Source organism: Malassezia restricta, chromosome VI (assembly GCF_003290485.1).
Source record: "Malassezia restricta chromosome VI, complete sequence".
Classification (NCBI taxonomy): domain Eukaryota; kingdom Fungi; phylum Basidiomycota; class Malasseziomycetes; order Malasseziales; family Malasseziaceae; genus Malassezia; species Malassezia restricta.
The window spans coordinates 82849-98257 of record NC_040198.1 but is presented as its reverse complement, the minus strand read 5'-3'; the positions used below and the strand labels follow the sequence as shown (position 1 = coordinate 98257).

Below are 15409 nucleotides of genomic sequence, written 5' to 3'. Positions count from 1 at the left end.
GTGCATACAAGTATTCTTGACGCTGTCAATCGTCAACATGTACGTGAGTAAAGCCGATGGCAAAGATTGGAAGTACCCTCAGACGGAGCCCTATGCCTCAGGTTTCTTGGATGTAGAAAATGGGACACACCGCGTGTTCTGGTCTGAGTATGGCAATCCATGCGGTGAGCCTGTGATCTGCGTACACGGTGGTCCTGGTGGTGGCAGTGATGCATTTGTGGCGCGCTTCTTCGACCCTAAGCGATTCCGTGTGCTCATGTTCGATCAGCGTGGTTGTGGAAAAAGCTCGCCATCTGCTTCATCAAATGACGTGGATGCTGCTCTTAAAAACAACACGACTTCACATCTCATCGACGATATGAACAAGCTGCGTGTACATCGTAAGATTGACACCCCCATGCATGTGTTTGGCGGAAGCTGGGGTAGCACATTATCCCTTTCGTATGCGATCGCGTATCCTAGCCATGTACGCAGTTTAATCCTTCGCGGCATTTTTCTCTGTCGTAAGAAGGACCTGGACTTTTTTTACCAAGGCAACGCTGCCACATTTGCACAAGATCGCTTTGATATGTCATTGCCCGGTGCATATATGCAATATCCGGAGGCATGGGAAAAATTCGTCAAAGTTATTCCAGAAAATGAGCGGCATGACATGATTGCTGCATATGATCGTCTGTTCTCACGCTCGCCAAAAACACCTACTGACATTGAATATCAGAACGAAGCTGCTCGTGCGTGGTCAAGCTGGGAAGGTAGTACAAGTTACCTGGCCCCGCACCCTGACTCGCTTGATGAGTATGAGAAACTTTCATTTGCGAAAGCTTTTGCACGTATCGAAAACCATTATTTCGTTAACGGCGCATTCCTGGGCGGTAAAGGACGGTCGAATCGCTCCCAAAATTTTATTCTTGAGAATGTTCACCGCCTGTTGACTATCCCTATCCGCATTGTGCACGGCCGCTTTGATAATGTCTGTCCCATGTTTCAGGCAGATGAGCTTGTAGACGCCCTTCGGCGAGCAGGACACGAAAGCGTTGAGCTTCGTCGCCCACCCGCAGGGCACAGCATGACGGAACGGGAAAATTGCCTTGCACTTACTGATATCATCGAGCAGTTGTGATTTCTATATTCTACATTGACGCTAATGCAATTTGTTCTTTCCTGGTGAAATGCGGCCACTTTGCTCTTCTAAGTCCGCACTCGTATCATGAGGCACAACTAGTGCTTGTGATCCATTGCTCGATGCTATTCTTGAGCTTTGGCGGCGGGCAGTCAAATATTCTTTGCGCTGCTCATGTTTGCGGTTGGCAACGGTATTACTGAACATAGGTAAAAGGTATCGCTCATCAATACGTTGGAACCACTCGCCATCACGAAAGATAAGATTTGCTCTGTCAATCACATCGCGTGCAGAAAGATTTGAGTCGGACACGGACACATCGGCTTGCTCATCAAGCTCATCTGTCGTGCAATTCCGCAAGCCGCCAGGTCCGGCCACAATGGCCTGGGGCAGAGCGCTTGAAGTGCCATCAAGGCCAGGTATCACTTCGTTGGTATCAACTCCCGTTGTGGGACCATCGTTAGGCTCGACCGATGTATCACGATACCAGGCACGAGATTGGCCCTCTTCGGCTGAGCCACCCCACGTTAATTGATCAATGTCTTCTTCGGTGTCTGACGAGGCATCACTCTGGTTTTCAATGCCCGTGTCGATTTCTAGCACATCAAGCATCTGAGCCGTAGTGCCACCAAACACAATGACAGTGATAACAACAGCAACGAGGACACTTGTTTGCAGGGGGTAGGCATTGGGTCCATCAATGCCTTCACTAAGAGCAAAGCCGACAGCACCACGAAGTCCGGCCCAAAACAGCATAAGTTGGTATTTGCGTGGTATTTGGAATGCTGGTGGCTGTGGAAAACCAGAGGAAGAAGTGTGGCGATGCTGAGCGCGCATGTCGCTAATTTTATTTAGTATCCAAGCGATGGGAAACACAGCGCAGTACCTTGACACGATCACTGCAAAAATTGTAAATAGAATCAAGAAAGGACGGTACACTAAGTGATCACCCGTGAACAAACTGAGACCCAAATAAATGAAGATGAAATTTTCCGACAAGCTAGAGAGCGTGTGAAAGAAAAAACGAGTACTTCTCTGCGTTTTGCGCGACATGCTGTGATATGCATAATGCTTTAGGGTAATACCGCAAAATAGTAATGACACAATGCCACTCATTCCGACGGAATTGCTAAAAAAGTAGCTTGTATAAGCCACCAACATGACAATGCAGCTTTCCAAATCAGAGAAAAGACCAACTTTGGTGTGTTTGAGCAAAAGAGAACATGCTAGTCCATACATGATTCCCAATATCATACTGAGAGAGAAAACAGCGGCAAAAATGGTCGTGCCAGAAAATAAAGAAGATAATGTTAGCTTAGATCCGCGAAGTGTATTAAGTGTTTCAAACATAACAATTGACACGGCATCATTGAGAATGCTCTCTCCAAAAATGATGTTGTAGAGTTGCGGATCAACTTTATATGTGTTGAATATCGCAAGAATCGTAACAGGGTCAGTCGCACTTAATGTGCTTCCGAAAATGAGACATTCGATCAGAGATAAATGAGGTCGAAGTAAATAGAGAGATGAAGCAGTCCAAATTATGGCTCCAATCACCATGGCGCTAATAAAAGTGCCGAAAAAGGCAAAGGTGATAATGGTGCCGAAATTGCGAAAAAACTTTGACTGGCTGAGCTCATATCCACTAGATAAGATGATAGGTGGTAGAAGTACATTCAGCATAATGGTGTTACTGAAGCGCAACATCTCTCGCACGGGCTTTAACGGTCCCAGTCGCAATAGCACCCCTACAATCATACCAGCGAACAAGCCGACAATAGTTTCATGTACAGCCGTGATCCGCTTTATTTTTAGGTAGTAGCTCGTGAGAAAGCTGATAATGAGAGTGAAGAGTACAAAAAAGAGAGCTAGTGAGGAGAATCGCTCATTTTCTTCAGCGTCCAGCGGTGCCGCCATGACGGTCGGTGCGGAACTGTTGCAACGCTGCTTAAAATACTTTCCGAGCGACTTTCTCCACAAGGGCAATTTCAGCTCGGCATGCCTGTAGGCCAAGGTGAACTACAGCGAAAACTAACAGCCCTTGAACATGCGTGCACTGTGAAACGCTCTATTTTGTCATGGTATGTCAGAACTTCTCACAAGATGTAGCATAGAGAGCTCTCTAGAAACTGTTCAAGAGCTACACGGCTCTCAAGAAAATGACGGTATTCGTGCTCAGCTGCGTGAGCGAGATGAGCTGGCTATACGACTGCTACATACCCTCTCGCAACTTGATTCTGAATGCAGCCAGAACAATGCGTGCCTAAGCAAAATAGCTCAAATTGGCTCAGAACTGAAAGCTCACACAGTAGAAGAGATACCTAAACTGTCACAAGATGAGTCATTATGCAAGCTTCGATTACTGAAAGGAGTGATACTGGTACGTGTACACTTTACTTATCCAGCATGTCGCCAAAGAATGTGACATGCCTTGGTGGCAGGATGAAACGCTGGCCGAATTCATGCTTTCTATGGATGACGACGAAGCGCCGTGAAATAGTGGAGGTTTATAGGCATGGCGCAGATGTTGCCGGTTTCTTTCGACTTCACAGAATGCTCGACCAGTTTGTGATTCTATCCAAGAGTGTGTAGTGACATATTGACGTCTAGCTGGAGCTATATTGTGGTCAAAAGATTTCTTACCAAATGTTCGAAATGCCCAGATTCTCCCGCGCGTGATCGAGTCTGCGTTTTTTGAGGAGCATACTGCGTCATCGAGGTTGGATTTGGACAAGTTCACGGTGCGCTGGTCCATGTCGAATGAACATGAATTGATTTTTATTGTAAGTTGCTCTTTTCTAATAAAAGGCAATAAATCAAAGAATCTTGACTTTGAATTACGTGGAATCCTTCCTCCTGACTGTCCAAAGGTTGTTCACGAGACGATACGGTGACATGATCGAAAGCTTGAAGACATACTCGACGTCACGTCAAACTCTACTTGCTTACGCAGAAGATATCAAGCTTTGGGATAAGGAGTTCATGACCCTTCTTCGACAGCATGAAAAGAGCCGGGCAGGGATAAAGCCAGCTGAACCTTCTCCGTCCAGTCCTCCATCCGAACCATTACCCTGCATGAATGAAAACGAAATTTTGAAGCCCACAAATACGGATGCCCCAAAAAGTGTGATGGCCGCTAGCGCTGGAGGACGTCGTGTTGTCTCTGCGAAGTCCAAGAAAAAAGGTAAAGATGCTACCTCGCTGTCACCTAGCACCGCTAAGCTACAGCCGCAAAGCAAAAAGGCGGCAGGTACCAAGTCGCAACGCAAATGGGATGAAAATGGGATCGCGACGGAGCACGACATGGCTTCGCTTGACTTCAGTCAGGGCGATTCTGGAGGTAAGGCTAATTTGTCGCATTGGATTGATGAGTCCAAGCTTGGCAAGACCCGCAGTGATGGTGTATATGAATTAGCTGATGATGATGATAATTCTACTACAGGCCAATCTCAGGGACTGTTCGGTTTCTTAAGCTCAGGACCTACGTCTTCGCTTATATCACGAATTACCGGTGCAAAGAGGTCGTTAACAAAACAGGACCTCGCTCCCATATTGCACAAGATGCAGATGCAGATGCAGTCGAAAAATGTGGCGAACGATGTAGCCTCTCTGATTTGTGAAGGAGTGGAAAAACGTCTTATTGGAGAGCGGATGGGAAGTTTTGGGAGCGTCAAGGCAGAAGTTCGAGCATCCCTCGAAGAGTCTATTACGCGCATTCTCACACCAAGTACGAGTACGGATATTCTTCTTGAGATTGCGAGCCGTAAGCAGCGACGTCAAGAAATTCTCGCGAAGCAGCCCTCCCAGGCTATGGCTCATCAGGACCTACCGGAACTGAATCCGTATTCTATTGGATTTGTGGGGGTAAATGGTGTTGGAAAATCGACCAACCTCGCGAAGGTATGCTTCTGGCTTCTTCAAAACCAATACCGTGTCTTGATCGCAGCGTGCGATACGTTCAGGAGTGGCGCTGTTGAGCAGCTTCGTACGCATGTGCGCAACCTTGGCGAGCTGGAAATCAACGGCCATCGCGTGGCGGATGGTCTGCCTGATTCAGGTGCCGCTATTTTGGACTTGTATGAGCGTGGTTATGGTAAGGACGCTGCTGGTATTGCGCGCGACGCGCTCACATATGCTCGCAGCCAAGGCTTCGACGTCGTCTTGATTGACACAGCGGGTCGTATGCAAGATAATGAGCCACTTATGCGCGCTTTAGCCAAGTTGATCGCTGTGAATAACCCGGATAAAGTACTTTTTGTGGGCGAGGCATTGGTGGGCAATGAAGCCGTGGACCAGTTGACAAAGTTTAATCGAGCATTGAAGGATTATAGTGGCATGTCGAACCCACGTGGGTTGGACGGGTGCCTTCTGACCAAGTGGGATACGGTCGATGTACGTGCATAAACAGCTACTACTACTTACACCTAGGATAAAGTGGGCACAGCTCTCACGTCAACATGGGCAACAGGGCTGCCCATTTATTTTGTTGGCACAGGTCAGACATACACTGACCTGCGTCAGTTACGTGTTGCGCTTGTCGTCAATGCATTGTTGCGCGAGTAGAACGATATGCCTAGGGATATCTATCATTTTAGACATAAATGTCAGTGCAATCATCCGCGAGATTCGTGCAAAACTTCACTTCGACCCAGTGGCTGGGGCACATGCACCGGTGCCATCGTGCGAGAGGCAGCCATTTTTAGAGAGTGGGGCAGAGGCGCCTGGCCCGAGAATGTGTCATCCAGAGTGGTTGATGGAAGGGTAAATGAGTCGTCCGGCTTTTCAGACAGGTACAGTCGCCGAAGCGCGTCCTCAGCTGCACGGTATTCAGCCATGCGAATGCTGCTGCCTGTGCCTTCGCCCAGTTTTACGGCGCCACTGTACACACCGACAACAAATACAGGGTTGATGCTGAGCCGACCCGTTTCTGCAATCATTCGGCTCTGGGGCACTGGCTTCCCATACTTTTTACAGGTGGCAGACAGCACGCGCTTAGGATCGTGAAATTTAAGCAGCAAAGCCAGGTCGAGACGGCGGCTGAGGAGGTAACTGTGGATGAAACCACGGGTAGCTGCCATCCCAAGCTCCTGGAACATCACTGCTACAAGTGCTCGCACAGATTGCGCAGCCACATCCTTACTGAGGAGGGGAACGGTAGTAGTGCCGCCACGGGGGGTGCGTCGAACCAGGGACGACGAGCCAGTCCGATCCCAACGTTGAACACCCTGTGACAAGATACCCATCTCAGATCCTACATCCGCCAAAGTGCTGGGTCCAACAAAAGCACTGACAAAGGCCTTTAAAACGCGGGTCGGGAGGTGGGGGAATTTTAAGTGAAAAAACTCAGCAGAGATCATGCCAAGTAGGCTGTTGCCCAGCGTGGCAAGTTGAGCATTATGTTCAATATTCTCATGCAGTTCTGGTACTTGTTTCCGTTCTTGTACCGACATGGGCAAGGAGAAAGCCGTCTCTTGGACAGAGAGCACGCTGGGATGCGTGCAAGCCACGCGTAAAAGAGCCACGCGTCTGTCGAATTCATCCTCGGGCATATTAGGAGTAATAAGGTGGAATCGAGATCCAAGAGCTGCGATAGCAGACGGAGTCTGAGACTTTAATGATGCCCAAAGGGCAGGGTGAAGACGCACAAAACTAGGAAGATGACCCCGAGGTGCATCACGATCTAGGTTCACAACAGACACTGGCGTAGCATGATTCACGCCTCTAGAAGTGTGAAACGAGCGCCGCAGCACAAGCGAACGAGCCGCTGCCACAACGGCAAAGGCTCGCGTGGCCATCATCAGCCAACAGCGTAAGAAATCTTCGAACAAGCGAAGGAAGCATCGGACGGCAGTCTGAGCCTGTTCAAACATCACGTGATGCATTGAAATACCACGTGGCTTAGCTGTCGCGCCATGGCCAAGCCGCCTTTAGGTCTATACTACTCCACACCCGCCCAAGGTACGTGTGATAGACGGACCATGGCGGCGACAGATGCAACTGGCCATTCAGGTGAGCACAAGGCGAAGCCCCCATCTTCAATGACACAAATTCCATCATCATCAAAATCTATTGAGCAGGACGCTTTATCTGTTGTCCTTGTGACAGCGGGCTACGACCACACAATCCGGTTTTGGGAGGCTTGGTCTGGCCTGTGCTCACAGACCATTCAGTATTCTGATTCACAGGTGAACCGTCTCGCTATCTCTCCTAACAAGCGCATCGTAGCTGTAGCTGGCAATGGTACTGTGCGGCTCTATGAATGCAGCCCAGCTGCGGCTATGATGTCTCATTCTGATACACCCAGCCGCGGAGCCAGCGTGTCACCGATCAGTAGCTTTGATGGTCATTACGGTAATGTGACATCCATTGCATGGCACTGTGATGGAAAGTGGCTTGTCAGTGGTGGTGAGGATGGAACGATCAAGATCTGGGATACACGCACTTCACGGCCGCAGCGTGTGTATGACCACAAGTCGCCGGTGAATGATGTTGTCATCCATCCGAATCAAGGAGAGTTGGCTTCGTGTGATCAGAGTGGTAGCGTGAAGATTTGGGATTTGGGCGAGAATAAATGCAGTCATGAGCTAATCCCGGAAGAAGACGTGCCCATGCGGTCCGTTTCGATTGCTTCCGATGGCTCTTGTCTCGTGGCAGCCAACAACAAAGGTCGTGTGTATGTATGGAAGATGCGAAGCGGCGTAGCAGAAGATGATCAACATGAGCATACGGAGCTGGAGCCAGTGACAAAATTTCAAGCCCATGATACCTATATTACTCGATGCGCCCTTAGTCCTGACGCGCGATACCTGGCCACATGCTCTGCCGACACCACAGTCAAACTTTGGTCAACGTCACAGTACCGATTCGCGCTCAACAAGGTATTACAAGGGCATCAAAGATGGGTTTGGGATGTGTCTTTTAGCGCTGATAGCGCATATCTTGTATCGGCATCATCCGACCATGTAGCCCGCTTGTGGGAATTGTCGAGCGGCAAGACCATGCGGCAGTACAACGGTCATCATCGTGCAGCAGTGTGTGTTGCACTGAACGACACGAGCTTGGAACCGTAATATATTCATTATTGGCTATAGATATCCCAATGCTTACGCCATTGCATGTACTTCCACGTGCTGATATCGCCCACCATGCCAAATGATGCGCCGCTGAACCAAAAGAAAACCATCGTCACAACGGCAGCAATGGCAGCAAATGTTACATTCTTGATCTGAGGCGATAATGGCTTGCCAGGCACTGTAGCAGCGGTATCATGCACAAATGGATTGAGCTTGGTGCTGACGACACGGCCAGTGCGCAAGAAGATAGACCAATCCATCGATGTGCGCGCTGTTACGTCGTTCCACAAAAAGTGGTCGAGCAGGTGCACAAGCACGAGCACGGCAAAGTACAGCGTAGGAAGGTAATGATGAAGGTATGTGACGCGACCCATGAGCAAAAATGGGAAGTATTGCAAGAACCAGCCGATCCAGCCCACCTTGAGACCAAACAAGAAGTCATCCCACGCAGCGGGGGGCATATCATGAATGCGTCGCTGACGGCGCAAAAGGTACCAGGTAAGTACGAAGACGGCAGCAATCAGCGAGCATGAACTACCCCACCAGATAATAGGGTTGCCCACGAGGTAGAACTTGCGGTCATCAGCACCCCAGCCATTCATACGCATGCCGCGGTACAAGAAGGGCCATTCACTCGGTGCCGATGCCAGCGTGTCAAATTTGTCATGGTCAGGCACGAGAGCATTATTACTGATCATCATGGCAACATTTAAGTGAAGGAAGTCTTTAAAGAATGGCGAGCGTGCACGTTGATGGGACTTTGTTATCGGAAGACGCTCGTTCCAATGGTTTTCCACATTCCAATGAGTCGTCATGTCTCTAGGGTAGTTTTGCGGATCGCATGTCACCTCCAGTTGTTTCCAACCCCAATCTGGCAAAGAGTCGCCGCCCGAGCGAAGATAGCAGCCCATATCACGGTGACGGAAACGAAGCGTAGTTGAAAGCGTGCGGATGGGCATGCCTGCCTTTCCTGGTCCATAATTTACGTCTTTCAATACTTCGACTACCCAGTATTCGGAGGAATCTTGACCCTTATCCATCGGACGCGAAGATACTTCATATTTGTCCTTAGAAATGAAGCCCGGCGTGGCCTGTGAGCGTAAGTTGGTGTTCAGTTGCTCGTGCACAAGACGCACAACATCTCCGTTGCGCAGCATGCGAGGCGGAGTTGTGTCTTGTGCATCTGGCGAAGGGAGCTGAGGCTCTTCGTAGATCGGCGTGATGATAAAGTTGTTATTATCATCTTTATGGTGATAGCATGTCACTTGGTGTTCCTCTGAGCCTCCAGGGTACGTTTGGATGTGTGAATGGAGTAGACCACCACCATAGGCCTGATTCTTTAGTGTAACTTTGCTTCCATAAGCGACTTCAAGCGGGAAGTTGCTAAGATCACTACCCTCCAAGTGAGATTGGAACAAACTGCTCATTTGTGCATCGCCAGAACCACTCTTGTAAAGAATCATGAAATGCAGCTTGAATCCAATGACGTAAATAGCGACGGGTACCATGATGAGGGCAGTAATACGAGCGCACCAGTGTCGCAAGTACGTGCGAACCGGCATTTTCAGATCACCCAATTTGTTCCATAAATCTTCGATGGTGTACAAGCCAACTAACGCTGTCACAAACAAGCCGACAAGTTTGACACCGGTAACGCACCCAAGCGAAACACCCGTGTACATGAGCCAGAACCACCACCAAAAAGTGAATGGCTGCTTTTGCATACGATGGAATCGAACCAGACCAAGGACAGTACTCACAGTAAACACAAGAAGCATAGAATCCAGCAAAATAAACCTTGAGATAGTAAGTAGCCCATTGTCAAGCAAAATCATAATCGCAAATAAATGTTTGCTCCGCCAGTTCCAGTTGAGTGACTGTGCCGTCATGTACGCAATGGGCACCATGGCAATGCCATACAGCGACATGATAATACGCATACTGACAAATGGCACTTGCCTGGGATATTGATCTCCTGATTCAAACTCGAAGTTTCCATCAAAGCCGCTAAGCCAGCCGGCAACAGCAACCAAGATCTTGCCGATCGGTGGATGCACGTCAAAGTAAAAAAGATGACGGATGTAGTACGATCCGAATTTGCCAAAGTGGGCTTCATCCCACACCACATGATCATTTGCACCAATGCGATACAGTCGCGTAATGATGGAGAGAATGGTGTAGAGCATAATCATGTAAGTATCATTTTGAAAAGCGAGCTTAACCTGCTCAAATAAAGGCATAGGTGGCTGGACCGAAGGCATCGCTTCCGCATATTTAGAAAGCTTAGAGCTACGCGTGTCCTTTTGCTTGGGGCGCACCGTGCCAGGCGCCAAAAGCCGCGCTCGAGGACTGTCCTCGTTCCAGGTCAAAGATAATCCCATAGCGCTTTTCGTATTTGTATGTGTAGGAAGAATAGCACCTGATGATTGAGGCTCCGAATGAATAATAGGTTCGTCAGAAGACCTGGTAGTAGTCGCTCCTTCGATGTCAGGAACGGAGTTTCGTTTGTTTCGTGCGACTAAATTAAGAGAATCACTGCGTCCTAATAAATAATTTGAGTCGCCAGTGGACATGAGACAGCAAGTGCCTCTATTTCTTTTGATGAAAGGATGTACACGTCCTCTGGTTTAAGAGGCGGAAACCCTTGTCGAAAACGCTGGTACGGAGCCAAGCACGCTTCATTCAGCTGGACTCAAACCACCCGATGATGGCACGTGGCACACGATTCATTCTCCACATCGATGACTTGGTTTAAGGTTGCCGCATTTAAATTACCGCATTGCTTAACACATTCTCCGATTCAGCGGTGTATTAATTGAGTGCATTAATCGAACATATTCGCACACCGTGACGGCAACTTTGGCATATAAAGCTGTTCAAAATGAACTCTCTGACGGATGAAACCGATGCTGATCTAGATTTATCACCAACTACCGCTTCAGAATGCGAGGAGGGCGCGTCATCTGTAGCACTCGACGCAGCTGTCCAAATTCGTCCTCCGCAATCATTTTTCGCGTTTCTTCTGTGGTACTTTCGAATGTTTTTGTTACATTTGAGTCCAATTTGGTTTGCGATGTCCATGGGAACAGGTATTACAGCAGTGATTCTCCAACTGCTTCCCTACCGATTTCACGGACTGGAAACGATTGCTCTTGTCTTTTTTGCCATAACACTTTTTTTCTACTTGTTTTTCTTATTTTTAAGCGTGATAAGATTTCTATTATGGCCTCAAGTATTCTGGTTGCTCCTTTTTCACTCGACTCATTCCGATTTCCTGGGTTGTGTATCTATGTCTCTCAGCGTAATTATTAATTTTTGTGTGGCTCATTTTATCAAGGAAAGAGAGGGCAGTTTTAGATATTTTGTATGGGCCCTATGGTGGCTAAATGCTAGTTTCACAACTATCTTGTGCTTTGGACTAACCTTCCTCAAAACAACAAGGCATGCGCAATACTTAAACAGCATAACGGGTATATGGCTTCTGCCTATGGTTGCTCTGATTGTTGTTGCTTCTGCTGGAGGAGTTGTGTCTGACACGCTTCCCATTCATTATGCAAAAATGACAATTATTCTTTCTTACATGATGCTAGGCACCGGATGGTCTCTTACCTTCTTCACTTTGACTCTCTACTATGCACGACTCATATTCCACAAGGTGCCACCCGCGGCTATCATTATTACAGTTTTTATACCCCTAGGTCCATGCGCCCAGGCATGTTTTGGATTCCTTCGGCTTGCATCAGCGATACAAAATGTGTACAAAAACTCTGGTCAGTCTATTTTTGGTGCAGGTCTTGTTTCCCCTGAAAATGCGAGGCTCATGGATCTAGCTATTCAGGCCTGTTCTGCTCTACTTGCGGTGAGCATGTGGGGCTTTGCTTTTTTCTGGCTTTGTATGGCCTTGACAATCTGGGTCGATACTTGGATGGCCACGAAGTTAAAATTCAATTTAGGATGGTGGGGAGCATGTTTCCCTATGGGAGTGTATGCTCTAGCTACCATTGAGATGGGCACAGCATTGGATTCTGGATCATTTAAAGTTCTTGGTGTAGTACTAACCCTCGCCACCATTGCTATATGGCTATTCCTGGTCTCCTTATCCCTATTTTATGTCGCGCGTGGAAAATTGTACGTATATCCATTCACTGACCACAGATTTTATGAACCTTACTTGGGAGAAGTGAGCCAGCCGCCCAAGTCCGTTGAATCGAAGCGGCAGTACGACTTTGTGCCTCGAAATAAGATACCCCGAATTTGGCGATATTTGAACAAGTTTACTGGCCTCAAATGGTAAGCTTTGAAGCTTTATGACGGAAGACAATTATGCTGTACAAAGATTGGATATTGATCGGTCAAGTCATTCGTGCTGTTTCGATTTCCTGTCGCGTGCACAATGCCTAGTAAATGTTCATATGTCCACACGTTCGATGTATCTGTTAATTCTCTCGAAGAAGCTTGCGGAAGAAGAGTCGGTGTGTTGCAGCTATCGTCGGCTCCAATTCCCAGATTTCCCAAAGCTGAAGTCATATCCAATGAAGGCCATGAGCTATCCAAATCTGAATGTTCGGGTATGGGCCATGTTGATCGGGTTAATATACTTTGTATGCCATTATACGATGTCATTTGAGCAGTCGTGAATGGTTCTGTGCAATATCCTTGATTTTGTTGTGTCTCAGACGAAGCCGTCTTGTCAAGGAGCATGTCTAAGCGTCGTTGTAGCCCGTTGCATCGCCGCTCGAGGGATTCAATGTAATTCTTTGTTGCATCACATGTTAACAACAGTTTGACACATTCAGTGTTTGCGCGTTTGCAATTCGTGCACTGTGGCCAGTTTTCATCGCATCGAGCTTTCAAAGTGCGACAGCGCTGACAGGCGACAGAAGCTCGACGTCGAGGGCTGCTGGACGGAGTGTTACGAAAAGCATTGCGATGTGTGATGGGTGATGTCGGTGCTGAATTATGGAAAGGGGGTATGGTCAGACCTGCTGAACGAGGTGGTCTGGAAAATGTCACATTTTCGTCAAGTATGGTTACTCCCACTGGTAAAGGTGATGGTGTACTTCGACGACGTTGTGAGGCGCCGACATTTTCGATACACCTTGTCATATTGCGGGGTTGTGACTCGTAGCATAGAAATGAGGCAATGTACTTTATATGAATGCGAATGGATGCGTCCTGCTGCATTAATTTATGTCCGTATTGGATAGCACTCTATCTAAGTGGGTGGGTCTGTGTCGCACGTAATTCAGTCTAATTACGATATGATCAGGGCATATAAACATGTATATGCATTACTATGCATGATGGGTTGTCCCGCCAGACGCAACGCTTGAACGTGCAAGACACCTGCGATTCAGACTGGTTAAGTATCTCGAAACAGAGATGTTGGCGAAAAGATTTTAGACCTATTGCTGGTATATGAATTCATACATATATGGCCCAGTGTACCAGCAAGCAGCAGCACTATTTGTAGCACTAATCGGATTGACTCGAGCGGAAAATCCAGAGCCAGGCTTCATAAACATAAGCATAAGCATGCGCGTGATGATGTAGCGAACAGCTGCCGATCGAGGGCAATGGGAAATCAGATGAGGTCAGCCACGTTCATGGGCATTTCCTCGATATGGGTGTTGTAGAACTGCTCGATGTCGCGCAACATACGGACATCATCCTCCGTGACAAAGTTGATAGCGACACCCTTACGGCCGAAACGACCGCCACGACCAATACGATGAATGTAGTTCTCGCGGTTAGCAGGCATATCATAGTTGATAACAAGCGAGACTTGCTGAACATCAATACCACGCGCCAAAAGATCGGTCGTGATGAGCACACGCGACGAGCCCGAACGGAACTCGCGCATAATCACTTCACGTTGTTGTTGGTCCATATCACCGTGCATGGCTGACACCGTAAACTCCTGCGAGTGGAGCTGCTCTGTCAGCCAGTCGACCTTACGGCGAGTGTTGCAGAAGATCACAGCCTGCGTGATCGTAACAGTCTCATAGAGGTCGGTCAGCGTTTCAAACTTCCATTCTTCCTTTTCAACACCGATGTAGAACTGCTTGATACCTTCCAGCGTAAGCTCATCACGCTTGACAAGGATGCGAACGGGATCACGCATGAACTTCTTCGTCACAGCCAGCACGTCCTCTGGCATTGTGGCAGAAAGCAGAACGACCTGAGTGTCCTGAGGCAACAGCTGGAACACCTCGTACATCTGGTCCTTGAAACCACGAGAGAGCATTTCGTCGGCTTCATCAAGACAGAACATCTTGAGCTTGTCCGTACGGAAAGCGCCACGATTAATCATATCGTACACACGACCAGGCGTACCGACAACCACCTGGGCACCGTCACCGAGGCGAGCCATGTCCTCACGCACGTTAGTGCCACCAATGCAGGCGTGGCACTGGATGTTCATGTAGTCACCGAGAGCCACCACGACATTCTGGATCTGTTGAGCCAGTTCACGAGTGGGGGCCAGTACAAGAGCCTGAACAGCCTTAAGGTTTGGGTCGATACGCTGCAAGATAGCGATTGAGAAAGTAGCCGTCTTACCAGTACCCGACTGAGCCTGGGCAATCACATCATGGCCCTTGATCACAGGAACAATCGCGCGCGATTGAATGGCCGAAGGACGCTCAAAACTTTGCATGTTAGCACAAATGCAAACCACAAGTAAGGACATACCCATAAGCGAACACACCACGGAGAAGCTCAGGAGCGAGGTTCATATTGTCAAAGTTGTCGCACACGTCATCCCAGTTCGACTGGATCTCACCATCGGTGATTTGCATGTCGGTGGCGACAGGGGTCTCTTCAGGCCTGCGTTGGTTAGAACAGATGAGAGAACCTCACATACATAGACATCTTGAAAAGACAGGTTTTTCAAAGTTCTTGCGAACGACACAAGAGCGAGCTAGAGTAAGATGTAGACAGGTGCCTCAGCAAGAGCACCACCACACCAAGAGTGTTAGGAGAACTCTTCCAAGTTCTGGGTGAAAATTTCCGTTCATCTCAGAAAAAAATCGCAATTTTCTCCTCGCTTATGAAACCACTCGGCACGCCCATTCCCGGCAGGGGCCCGGCCTGGCTAGCAGGCCGACACCAATCCACCCCGCTCCTGCACGTGATGCATTGTGTGGCCAGCGTCTAATATACCAATGCATTATACTGGACTGTATGTAGATTGACAACTGTGTGCCGTGTTTGA

At 48.3% G+C, this 15409-nt stretch overlaps 9 protein-coding genes across 9 annotated transcripts; 5 read left to right on the top strand and 4 right to left on the bottom strand.

The window, feature by feature from the left end:
• Window positions 1-37: 37 nt before the first annotated feature.
• MRET_3411 (proline iminopeptidase) lies at window positions 38-1120 on the top strand (the record flags this gene model as incomplete). Its single annotated transcript, XM_027630038.1, has 1 exon — window positions 38-1120. The coding sequence occupies one exon, from the start codon at window positions 38-40 to the stop codon at window positions 1118-1120; it is 1083 nt and encodes a 360-aa protein (XP_027486182.1).
• A 21-nt stretch (window positions 1121-1141) lies between these two features.
• Window positions 1142-3037, bottom strand: MRET_3410 (solute carrier family 9 (sodium/hydrogen exchanger), member 6/7; the record flags this gene model as incomplete). Its single annotated transcript, XM_027630037.1, has 1 exon — window positions 1142-3037. One exon carries the CDS (start codon window positions 3035-3037, stop codon window positions 1142-1144), a length of 1896 nt encoding a protein of 631 aa, XP_027486183.1.
• Window positions 3038-3118: 81 nt separating this feature from the next.
• Window positions 3119-3615, top strand: MRET_3409 (uncharacterized protein; the record flags this gene model as incomplete). The annotated part of the gene is made up of 3 exons (XM_027630036.1): window positions 3119-3201; window positions 3230-3500; window positions 3526-3615. The coding sequence occupies 3 exons, from the start codon at window positions 3119-3121 to the stop codon at window positions 3613-3615; spliced, it is 444 nt and encodes a 147-aa protein (XP_027485802.1).
• Window positions 3616-3673: 58 nt separating this feature from the next.
• MRET_3408 (signal recognition particle receptor subunit alpha) lies at window positions 3674-5683 on the top strand (the record flags this gene model as incomplete). The annotated part of the gene is made up of 4 exons (XM_027630035.1): window positions 3674-3704; window positions 3731-3903; window positions 3929-5512; window positions 5549-5683. 4 exons carry the CDS (start codon window positions 3674-3676, stop codon window positions 5681-5683), a joined length of 1923 nt encoding a protein of 640 aa, XP_027485801.1.
• A 50-nt stretch (window positions 5684-5733) lies between these two features.
• MRET_3407 (large subunit ribosomal protein L44) lies at window positions 5734-6918 on the bottom strand (the record flags this gene model as incomplete). The annotated part of the gene is made up of 1 exon (XM_027630034.1): window positions 5734-6918. One exon carries the CDS (start codon window positions 6916-6918, stop codon window positions 5734-5736), a length of 1185 nt encoding a protein of 394 aa, XP_027485796.1.
• A 180-nt stretch (window positions 6919-7098) lies between these two features.
• On the top strand, window positions 7099-8190 carry MRET_3406 (target of rapamycin complex subunit LST8; the record flags this gene model as incomplete). The annotated part of the gene is made up of 1 exon (XM_027630033.1): window positions 7099-8190. One exon carries the CDS (start codon window positions 7099-7101, stop codon window positions 8188-8190), a length of 1092 nt encoding a protein of 363 aa, XP_027485795.1.
• An 8-nt stretch (window positions 8191-8198) lies between these two features.
• Window positions 8199-10766, bottom strand: MRET_3405 (dolichyl-phosphate-mannose-protein mannosyltransferase; the record flags this gene model as incomplete). The annotated part of the gene is made up of 1 exon (XM_027630032.1): window positions 8199-10766. The coding sequence occupies one exon, from the start codon at window positions 10764-10766 to the stop codon at window positions 8199-8201; it is 2568 nt and encodes an 855-aa protein (XP_027485968.1).
• A 308-nt stretch (window positions 10767-11074) lies between these two features.
• Window positions 11075-12487, top strand: MRET_3404 (plasma membrane sulfite pump involved in sulfite metabolism; the record flags this gene model as incomplete). The annotated part of the gene is made up of 2 exons (XM_027630031.1): window positions 11075-12321; window positions 12349-12487. The coding sequence occupies 2 exons, from the start codon at window positions 11075-11077 to the stop codon at window positions 12485-12487; spliced, it is 1386 nt and encodes a 461-aa protein (XP_027485794.1).
• A 1290-nt stretch (window positions 12488-13777) lies between these two features.
• Window positions 13778-15066, bottom strand: MRET_3403 (translation initiation factor 4A; the record flags this gene model as incomplete). Its single annotated transcript, XM_027630030.1, has 3 exons — window positions 13778-14843; window positions 14887-15021; window positions 15059-15066. The coding sequence occupies 3 exons, from the start codon at window positions 15064-15066 to the stop codon at window positions 13778-13780; spliced, it is 1209 nt and encodes a 402-aa protein (XP_027485800.1).
• Between the last annotated feature and the right edge of the window lie 343 nt (window positions 15067-15409).